Genomic DNA, 11344 nt, shown 5'->3' with positions numbered 1-11344 from the left:
ATTTATGACAAACCCATAGAGGTGGATATCTGAAAGCTTTTTCCTCTAAAATCAGGACCAAGGGAAGGATGCTCACTCTTGCCCCTCTGGTTTAACAATGTGGTGGTCTTAGCCACAGCATGTGGACAAAAATGTAATAAGAGACATCCAACACCTAAGAGAAGAAGTAACACTGTCACTACTATAGAGAAACGATACTTTATATAGAAAACCCTAATATCTCCACCAGAAAACTAACTAATGAATTCAGTACACAAACACACACACACACGCACACGCACACACACACACACACACACACAATGGAATATTCCTCACCCCTTAAGGATAAAATTTTGCTGCTTCTAACATAGACGGACCTGGATATCATTCTGTTTAGTGAATTAAGTCAGACAGAGAAAGACAAATACTTTATATTATCACTTGACATATGGAATCTAAAACTAGTACAAAAGGATGAAAATAATGATGTAGAAAAAGACTCTCGCACATAGAGAATAAACTAGTGTTTACCAGTGGGGAGAGAAAGTGGGAAGGGGCAAGACAGAGTAAAGATTCAGAAGTACACATTACTATGTGTAAAATAAATAAACTACAAGGACATACTTTACAGCACAGTGAATATAGCCAACAGTTCATAATAGCTTTAAAAAAAAAAATAACCTATATATTGAACCACTATGTTGTACTGCTACACTACTATAATACTGTAAATAAACTATAATTCAATGAAAAATTTAACATAAAAGAGTTCTGCATTATGATATGTGGTTGTAATGACAGTCATATTACAATATTTTCTTGTAACAAATTAGCAAACCTTACATTTTAAATTTACACAATGTTATATGTCAAATATATTTCAGTTTAAAAATCTACTGAAATATAGTTTTCTTTCAGTGTGTTTTTTATTGTATTTCACTTCACTGCTCATTTCTGCAAGAAAATATTTTAATATGCTAATCTCCCTGCAAGACTCTTTCTAATAAATACTGCCATCTCTCATAAAAATGTTAACTCTAAACTTGTAACTAGCTCCCAAACTCTTAGCTGATTTTATCTTCGAGTGCTAACCAGGGTCTTCTTTACTCTGTGATAACATTAATTTCTTCAGTTTTATTTCTGACGACTGTACACTCTGATTCTTTTTCTTGTATACTTTTATCTATAATTTCATACCTACTTCATTTCTGGGAAATTCGTTCTGTTAGACTGAAAGTAACACATTTGAACACTTTATAATATCCACACCATTTCAAGACCTGCTGTTTATTGCATAAATCTGAACTTTTCTACAAGAAAACTTCATTGATATATTCATATTTCATGACAATATATTTCAATTGGTCTTTATATTGAAGAAGACACTTGGCATGTCCGGTATCATACTATCTTGATTTTAAAATTATAATTAGGAGTCTGATGGTGAATAAATGAACTGGCAATGGCTCATTTGTAAATAATTATTTTCACACTTTCCTCATAATAGTGGAGGACTTTGCATTTCTTCTCGAGGCAAAGTAGAGCCTTTGTACACTGGAGTTATGGCTTATGAGCAGAAAGGGGCTGACAGTTGGGAAGCATGCTGCAATGATTATAGTGATGTCCACAAGGAACCAGCTGGGTGGATCAAAAAGAGCCAAAAGAACTTAACAGATGGAGGAAAGAATGTAAAAGTAGACAAAGGTGCTCCTGAGGAGAAGAATGGATTTAGTAGCTCTGGACTCAGGGGAGGACCTGGAGGAGGTGTCAGTCCTACGAATGTGCTGGACCTGCTGCTTATGTCTGTACAGGATGAGAACCATGGAGCCGCCGGCCCAGAGCATGAGCCCCAAACATAAAACATCAGCGAACAACAGCAATGCTGCAGACGAGGTGTGTCTGGCGTTTCTACTCTTCTGGTCAGTAAGAATAGTAGAACAGTATCCAAAATCTTTATTGCTTGTGTTGTTTCTGTCACTCATTTTGCTATTTATATAGATAGGAAAAATGACATTTACCAGCATTTGCAGGATCCAACACAGGAAAATGGAGGGAACCATGTACTTGGGAGCTTTTACTTTCAGCACTGCCCACCTGGAGTTCCAGGGACTGATCGTGATCACCTGAGAGACACTCAAGAGGCAGATGCTACTGATGGACACTCCCCTCCCCACTCTGTGCAGAAAGAAGAGAAGTTTGCAGCCAAAATCACTGTGGATATGCTTCCACCCAAAGACTGCCATTGTGTGTGGGACTCCTTTAGAGAGGAGGACCAAGGAGTTGGCCACAATCAGGTGCTTAAAGATCAAATCTGTGGACCTTAACCTGTAACCCAAGAAGTGAAGGATGATATAACTGCAAACGAGTGAGAAATTCCCCAGAATTCCAACCACAGTCTGTGTTAAGATGATCATGCCTATTATGAGAAAGCTGCTGGCCATCCTCTCAGTTCACAGTCACTGGTACTTGTCTCGTGAGTTAGTGTCTGTATGGGAACATCAGGCGTGGGCTGCGTGCATCATGTCTATTGAAATCCAATATTCTCCACTTATCCTCAGGTCCCACTTGGAAAATTTTGCTTTATGCTTTTCTGCTACTAGTAGCCTTAAAAGGGTTCAATGTATAACACTGGAAGAGCACTTAAAATGCAGAATTATTTGCTGAAGGCACTCCATGGTATCACTTCATTCTTCACAAATCCATGAGCCCAGGATTTCTGTGAATTCAATTTTTTCAGGGAAAGGTAACACAGAGAGGTTCCGTATTTGTTGAGATCTGCTGCACAGGGCAGAGCGAGGACTTTAGAAACTCATTAGGCTGGTCAAGAGAGTGCACTGAACTACCAGCTCTGCCGAAAACCAGTTAGTGGTGTTCAAATAATAATCCATGCTTATGCTTAGTTTTGATTTCACAACTTCTTGATTTTAGACCAATGGTCTTTTACATTTTCATTATAAGAAGATTCCATTTTGTAAAGCTTTATTCTGTAGGGCACTATGTACTATGTGTTAGGTTTTAGATATCTTAATACATATACATGGACTGCTGGCAGTAGAAAATGGCATATGGCAGGAACCTGCCCAAGATTACATAATGTCACAAAGATGAGAATGGCTCAGTATTGGGATGGTATTAGGATGTTTTTATGTCTGAAAAGCAGGTACAATGTACCCATCACAGGAATTATTGAATAAGCACAAGTAACATTGTAAACTTTCAGCCATAAAATACTAATACATGATAAAAGAGGGTAAGCAAAAACTGAATTATTATTGTTTTCAATTCATATACTTATCTATGTGTTAATTCCAGAGCTAAACAAAAATAGCAACAAAGAAATAAGATTTCTGCATGCCACTGACATACCAGACATATATGTAAAATAGCATCTGCAAGGCATGTATTCTTGTGCATTTTATAAATTCAGAGACTGGACTTTTGGGTTGATAGTAGCCTATTTAATAACAAAAAAGAATCAACATGCTAGGAGACCGCCAGCTGCTGCCTCTAACTTGCAATTACCATGTCAACTGTTCTTTAAATCTAAGAATAACAATAACCTGACCAGAATTCACACACTACAGAGGTTTTCAGTAGAGGCAAAGTTACTGTCTACACTAATTGCATCAGACATCCAGGATTGGAGCAATCTGGATCTTTCTATTCAAGTTGTTTCCATTTAGATACACTTTCTGCATGGGATTAGATGATTTCTACAGATCCATCATACATTTTATTGCAAACCTGTATGGATTAGTGGTGAACTTCTAGTCATCCTGAACATGGAGTCTATAATTCCTGTAAGGTAGACTCAACAGCAGATCGGTTTTAAAAATGTATTTTGCCACTTAAAATACAATTTTTTTTTAAGTTGAGAAAAATATCTTTATGGGAATTGTGTCACGTGTGCAGTTTCATTCTTTGTCTAGAAAGGCTTTGATGGACATGAAAGAGTTAAATCCAAGAGCTTTAACTCAGTGAGAAGCAAAGCTTTTTTTCAGTAGAGTTATCAAATACCTTAAATATTACCAAATGATAGACCATACACTTATTTACGAATGACATTTCCCCAATGTGGACTAGCATCCTTCTCATCACAAATATTTTTAAGCACCTTAAAAATCAGGTTTTGCTGTAACTTGGATTGAGTCACAACAGAAACTGTCAGAGGATTACATTTGATTGCATGAAGGGTCTTTAGAGATTGCTCTGGGTTCTAGAAACCTGTCTCTCAATATTAGCTCAGCTGACACCTCAGACTTACTCCACCTTTTTGCCTGTTGTTGGCACTGAATCAAGTTACTACACAGAAGACTGCCTTTGTCTGATATGATCTCTTCTCCAGACTCTTGATCTGACTTTCTCTTCCAGACTCTGCAGCTTAGAATGAGATGGAAAACACCTGACACCTTCCTGCTGTCAGAAGAGGGGGCTTCCTGCTGGTCATTATACCCAGTGTCTGTGTGGGAGGGAGGCAACTGGATCCTGATATATGGGTTTGAGATGCTTTGTCCTCCCCCCTATTCCCATCAAAGCTGCAATTATCATTTCACCTGCAGCAGTAATGGGAGTGCAGGCCTGGGATCTGAGAACACTTCTGGAAACTTCTCTCTCAGTTGTTAATTACTGGAAACAATTACAAGTTTCTACATAGCACCCTTATGTGACTATAAGAGGGTTTCCAAGAGCCTTCTTAATTTCCATGATGCCTAAAGGCAGACAGGGTCTCACATTGAGGAAAGCTGGACTTTCTGAAGTCACACACATAAAGGGCTGGCATAAACTGTGTGTCCCTCTGCATTCTGTACTTCCCTGAGATGTTTCTCTACCTTGAAACTAGTGCTCTCCTAATCTTCAGACCATTAAACTGAATAATCAATTAAAGTGTTGTTAGAGAAATGGAATGGGACAAAATACCTGGGAAAAACATTCAAAGAGATACAAGTAAAAGGAAGAACAGGACACATCACTCATGATAGAAAATGTCAGCACAAATCAGAGCCAATTAATTGGATGACTTGCATAAATCAACGCCAATCAATATGGAGATGTTGTAGAAAAATTTACTTTATGATTATTGACCTCCATTAGCAATTAGAATCAGACACAGAACAATATGAGGCTTCCCTAGTAGCTCAAAGGGTAAAGCATCTGCCTGAAATGCAGGTTCCATCCCTGGGTTGGGAAGATCCCCTGGAGATGGAAATGGCAACCCACTCCAGTATTCTTGCCTTGAGAACTCCATGAGCAGAGGAGCCTGGTGGGCTACCGTCCATGGGGTTGCAGAGTCAGACATGACTGAGCGACTGACACAAAACAGAATAATACACATGGAAAAAAATGAGAAAGTTCAAAATGAGTGTCTCACAAATGAGCACTTAGTTCTGATGGCTCAACAGACAGATTCTACCATTCTTGTAGATATCAAGTGAACCAATGCTCAATTACTTCATTCAAAGAGATAAAATAGTTACCACAGTGCTCTACATTAATTAATTAATTATGCTATTTTTCCAGAATGAGCACTTCATACTCTGATAATTAAGAAATATAAATTAGGAGTTGCAAGAAATCTGGTTTTTCATATAAATACATTTACATTTGATGCAGTGTCATGATGTAATCACTGCCGAGTTTCAAGTTAGGGGTTTGGAGCCACACTTGGTGGGCAGCCAAGTCTGCACACAAACTCATTTAAATACTTACAGGCAGATGCAAACACCCATGTGCATTAATACTCACATACTTATGTATATAGTACTTACACAATTATAGTTTAAAACTCACAAACACTTGTGCACATACTCACCACACACAAACTCAGATCATATTCCTAAACACATGACACATATTCATATGAACTCACACGGTCACGTTCACCTTCATAAAATCAACTTACATGGTCTCTGTGTATCTCTGGATGATGATTTCATATACAGAAAAACAGGTGTATCTCCCAATTTCTGGATGCAGGAAAATGGCATCCTTTCCTCTGCTTGTAATCCTTTCACCCTGCAACAATCCGCAGATAATATTTGCTATAAGCTGCCTTAAAATTGGGCTTCCCTGGTGGCTCAGCTGGTAAAGAATATGCCTGCAATGTGGGAGACCTGGGTTTGATCCCTGAGTTGGGAAGATCCCCTGGAGAAGGGAACGGCTACCCACTCCAGTATTCCGGCCTGGAGAATTCCATGGACTTTATAGTGCATGTGAGCATTACCTACTCACGGGTCAGGGGGTAAGAAAGATAGCGTGTTTCAGGGCATAAAAGTGAACAGGTATGTATTCATCCCCAAATAAAACCATGGTGGGGAAAGCCTGGAGTGAAGGCATAAAGTCTGTATGGAAACACAGAAGACCCTGAATAGCCAAAACAATCTTGAGAAGGAAAAACAAAGCTGTAGCTATCTTGCTCCCAATTTCAAACTACACTATAAATAAAACTATAGGCATCAAAACAGTGTGGTACTGACACAAGATCAATGGACACATAGATCAATGGGACAGAATAAATAGAACAGAAGTGAATCTACACTTAATGGTCAATTTCTCTATGACAAAGGAGACAAGCAGATACAATAAGGCAAGGACAGCCTCTCCAATAGATGGTGTTGGGAAACTGGAGAGCTACATGCAGAACAATCAGACTGGAATCATTTCTTATATCATATACAAAAATAAACTGGTATATACATACAATGGAATATTATTTAGGCTTAAAGAGGAGGAAATAATGATATATGCCACAACATGGATAAACTTTGAGAATACCATATAAAGTGAAATAAGCCAGTCTCAAAAAGACAAACACAGTATGATTCCACTTTTATGAGATATTTATCATAGTAAAAATCACAGCAGTAAGAGCTGGAAGGGAGTTGTTAGGGTACTGAGGAAGGAGAGATGGGTAGTTACTGTTTCAGTTTTGCAAGCTGATACAAATTCTCTATCTTGTTTTCTATCTTCTCTTTTCATGAGTAGGAGCACATAACTTCAATACAAGCTCATTTGCCATATCCTCCTTTATAGTTGATATTTTTGCTCTGTTTAAGAACCATCTTTTCCTATGATAGTTCAGAATGTTCTGTTTTCCTCTAAAAGCATCATTTTATATCTTTAAAATTTACTTCAGCAAACTATTCAGAATAAGTTGTGTTATAGGTCAGTAGTAACTTGTCTTTTTACACTTCAAGATAACCCACTTCCATTTCTTCTGGAAATGCTGTGCTTGCCTTTTTATTTGCTGTCATCTATCGTTGCCTCATCCAGTTTGACATCACCTCACCCTTGTAGCTGGTTTTCTGTCAAACTTCCTGGTGATCCCATCACTTCTTGTCTCTTCCAATATTTACAACTCCAGTGTGCCACACAGTCAAGTTTAGTCTTGGGACCAGAAAGCTTCAGTGGGCCTTTTTGTGTAGAAGGTTAATTAGGCTCACGTTTTAAAGGGAATGTTGCACGGTGCTGAGAGACAAGTTTTGCTCTCTTAAGTTTCCTCACAGCTTGTGTCAGCTTCTGTCCTAAATTATCAAGAACTTCTCATATAACAATCAGCTTCAGATAATGTCTACAGTGTATTCTCCAGGGAAAAGGACAGGTTAATTACTTGATCAGCATAATAAAAATAATGCCTTCTTCTGAGGCAAAATTTGGGCAGGTTGTTCGTGACCAACATTAAAATATTTGGATTTCTTAGCCTTCACACCTGCACTTGTGATGTAAACCTATTATGTGTATCATATCCAACTGGGCCTCTTTTTATCACCTCTGAGAAGGCTGATACAGACAAGAAGAACAAATGAAAACACAAAGCTCTTGCTGTTCTTATTTCATGAATAATAAAATCTTTCTTCTCAGACCCAGGAGTCTCATGCCTTCTGACAGCATCCATGAAGTTGACAGGATAATTTCTTATCTTGCATGTAGGATAAAATCTAAGACATTTCTTCATATTCTTTAATCGTCATGATGATAAGCATGTGATGCTGAGACAGACATGACTTTCTCAAAGAGAAAATTACAAAGATCTTACACAATCCTGGTTAGGGGATACGAGAATGCTTCCTGGAACAAGTGGAAATCTTCTTACCCAAGTTCTGGGCAATGTGGGAAAAGGACAGTTCTTTCAACAAATGAGGCTGGGAAAATTGGATATCCACATGCAAAAGAAGGAAGTTGGACCCTTACTTAACCCTACATACAAACATTAACTCAAAATGGATCAAAGACCTAAATGTAAGACCTAAAACAATAAAATTCTTACAAGAAAATACAGGGAAAAATTCGCAACATTAGACTTGGCAATGATTTCTTTGGATTTGACACTAAAGGCACAGGTAACACACACTGAACCTCCTAAGATTTAAAAAGCTTTTGTGTATCAAAGACAGAATCATCAGAGTAAAAAAGAATTCACTGAATAAGAGAAAACATTTGCAAATCATATACCTGATAAGACATTAATATCCAAAATATGGAGAAAATTCTTAAACAACAACAACAACAAAAACAAAAAACCAACCGAGAAATAACCCAATTCAGGACTTGGGAAAGGCCGTTTCTCCATAGAAGATATACAAATGAGAAATAAGCACATGAAAAGATGATCAACATCACTATCCATTAGGGGAATGCAGATGAAAACTGCAATGAAATGCCATCTTGCAGCCATTAAGATAGCTACTGTCAAAACAATATAAAACAACAATTGATGACAAGAATGTGGAGAAATTGGAATTCTATGCACTGTTGGGCAGAAAGGTAAGATGGCACAGTCATTGGAAAACAGGATGGCAGCTCCTCGGGAAATCAAAAACAGAATAACTATGATCGAGCAATTCTACTTCTGGGTATCTATACAAAAGAATCAGAAGCAGGGTCCCAAACAGATGTTTGATAGCTAAAACATGGGAACAATGCAACAGTTCATCAACAGATGGACAGATAAGTAAAATACAGTATAGACACAAAATTTAAAGAAAGGAAATTCTGCAATATAATGCAATGTGAATGAAACTTGAGAAATGTGAACAATAAAGGAAAATCTCACTAAAATGTTGTTGGGTGACCAGCAGGGGGAGCACTCACACATGTACCGCTGGATCTCAATACAGATCCCAGCAAGAAAGAGATGCTTGTTACCTTGCATTTTCTGGCAGGAAGTGACACTACTTGACTACTACCACTAGCAACAGGAAGCCAGACAACAGCTCAACCAATGAGAGACTGTCACAACACAATGAAAAGCCACTGCACTTTAAACTCTCAGTTTCCTCCAAAGGACTGTTTGTTTAAAACAGCCCCTCCCAACTGCCTCTTCTCCTCTATAAAAGTTTCCTCTTACTTGCTTTACTGGATTTCTATATGTTTCACCAGAGTTTGCTTGTCCCAAATTGAAATTCTCTGCTGCTCCTGCATAAACCCACTTGTCTGGTAAAATGCTGTTCTGTTGTTTTCGGTTAACAAGGGCATTAAGCTAGGAGAAATAGACCAGTCACAAAAGGACAAATACGGTATGATTCCACGTATGTGAGATACTTAACAGCAGTCAAAATCATAAGAGACAGAAAGTAGAGTAGTAGTTTCCAGGGACTGGGGGAAGGGGAAAATGAAAAGTTAATGAATTGTTGTTTAATGGGCATAGAGTTTCAGTTTTACAAGATGAAATGAATTATGGAGCTGGATATGGTGATGTTTGCATAACATTATGGATATATTTAATACCACTTATCTGTACAATTTAAATCGTTAAGATGGTAAATTTTATGAGTATTTTTACTATGATTTTTCAAACTTCAAAAAAAACACAAAATCCAGGGACTTGTTAAAAAAAAAGAAAATCTAATAAAGACATGAATTTGAGCAAACTCTGGGAGATAGTGAAGGATAGGGAAGCCTGGCATGCTGAAGTCCATGGGGTCGCAAAGAGTCAGACACAACTGAGAAAGTGAACAACCCTAAAGACCCACCCCCAGGACCTGGCTCCAGAGACCCTTCCCTCTGCTCCCTCAAGATTTTAAACATCACATATTTGTGGGTGTGTGGGGTTACAGGCTTTGTAGAGCTGGGTCCCCCACCCCCCTAGCCTCCAGAAGAGAAAAGGAGCTCCATGTGTTGCAAAATTAAAAACTAGAAGTTTGAGTTGGCTAGACTCTGACTTCAGAAGGATGGAGGGAAACCTGTGACCCTGATATTCTTCATGGTCAGTAGCTGCCCCCTGCCCCAGTGGAGGCTAAGGACTGGAATCTACTCCCCACCCTAGAGCTTAGCCTTAAAGGAAATGAAGAGCAGTTCCCTTTCTGCTGTTCCCCTACCCTGTGCATATATAACCTAGAATATTGGTGAAAAGAGACCTTCCAGCTCCAAGTGTGGGGAAGCAGAAGAGCTATTAAGAACCCCATCGAGGGCCTTGTTCAGCTCCTTGTCCCAGACGAAAAGTGTTGAGAGGTTACTGCCCTTCCTTCCTGTCTCAACCTAGAGTCTGGGGAAACAGTTCTGTGAGAAGGGTAACGATGCATGCACGAGTCTGCAGTATCCCTGCTGTTTGACTGTTGGACCCCGGCCAGAAGAAGGAGCATAGGGCAGGTGTTTAAAAACTGAAGGGTAAAGGAGATGTGCTTTTTGCAGACTTGGACAAGAGATCTTTTCCTGTGTTTGAGCAGCACCCAGGTCTCTCTCCAGCCACTGGATAGAAGTGCCTTCCAAGCTAGGAACATCAAAGTTGAGCCCTGATGTGGGCAAGTTCTCCCCTTGACCTCACTCTACAAGGCAGGGCAACTCCAAAGATGCTCAGGGTCAGGGGTGTTTTCCTAGAATCAGAGGCACTGTTTTGGCTGAAGTTTAGAAAATGTCATCAGTGTCCTGGAGAAGTAATACTGGAAAGGTATTAGATGGAGGTCTGATCTGGAGATATATATGTGTGTGTGTGTGTGTATTATTTATATATATAAATATTTATATTTTTAATGTGGATCCCAGGAAGAGCAAGTAAAGCCTAAGTATACGTCAGGATCTGTCTTCTGATGTTACCCTGTCTGGAGACAATATTAACTTGACCCTGACATCTCCCCCTTGGTGGCACCATGGGAAAGAGGAGACCCTCCCTGTGCAGACTACATGCCTGTCATGATATTTTCATTGTGGGGTAAAGAAATCCTCCAGTAGTGGTGGAAGTGTTCATGAGGTAAGCACATGTTGCCTTAGGGGAAAATGAGGCAGACAGTGAGAAAGAGGCTGAGGCAGAATGCCTAGGAAATGAACAATGGGGGAGCGGGCAAAGAACGGCCAGCCAGGTGGTAATGAATGGAAACACCCCCATCATCTTCATCTTCACCATCCACTCACACACTAAAGGATCCGGGTG

The 11344-nt window shown here is 39.1% G+C and overlaps 1 protein-coding gene across 1 annotated transcript; it reads right to left on the bottom strand.

Annotated features, from left to right (window-relative positions):
* Positions 1 to 1649: 1649 nt before the first annotated feature.
* LOC133054798 (vomeronasal type-1 receptor 4-like) lies at positions 1650 to 2423 on the bottom strand. Its single transcript, XM_061140115.1, has one exon. It carries the CDS (start codon positions 2421 to 2423, stop codon positions 1650 to 1652), a length of 774 nt encoding a protein of 257 aa, XP_060996098.1.
* Between the last annotated feature and the right edge of the window lie 8921 nt (positions 2424 to 11344).

The sequence above is a fragment of the Dama dama genome, chromosome 4 (assembly GCF_033118175.1).
Source record: "Dama dama isolate Ldn47 chromosome 4, ASM3311817v1, whole genome shotgun sequence".
NCBI lineage: Eukaryota > Metazoa > Chordata > Mammalia > Artiodactyla > Cervidae > Dama > Dama dama.
The sequence above is the reverse complement of the archived record's forward strand: the minus strand, read 5'-3'. Positions and strand labels throughout refer to the sequence as shown.

Excerpts from the sequence above, each read along its gene's own strand:
- LOC133054798 (XM_061140115.1), bottom strand. The coding sequence starts at position 2,423 with ATGGCCAGCAGCTTTCTCATAATAGGCATGATCATCTTAACACAGACT.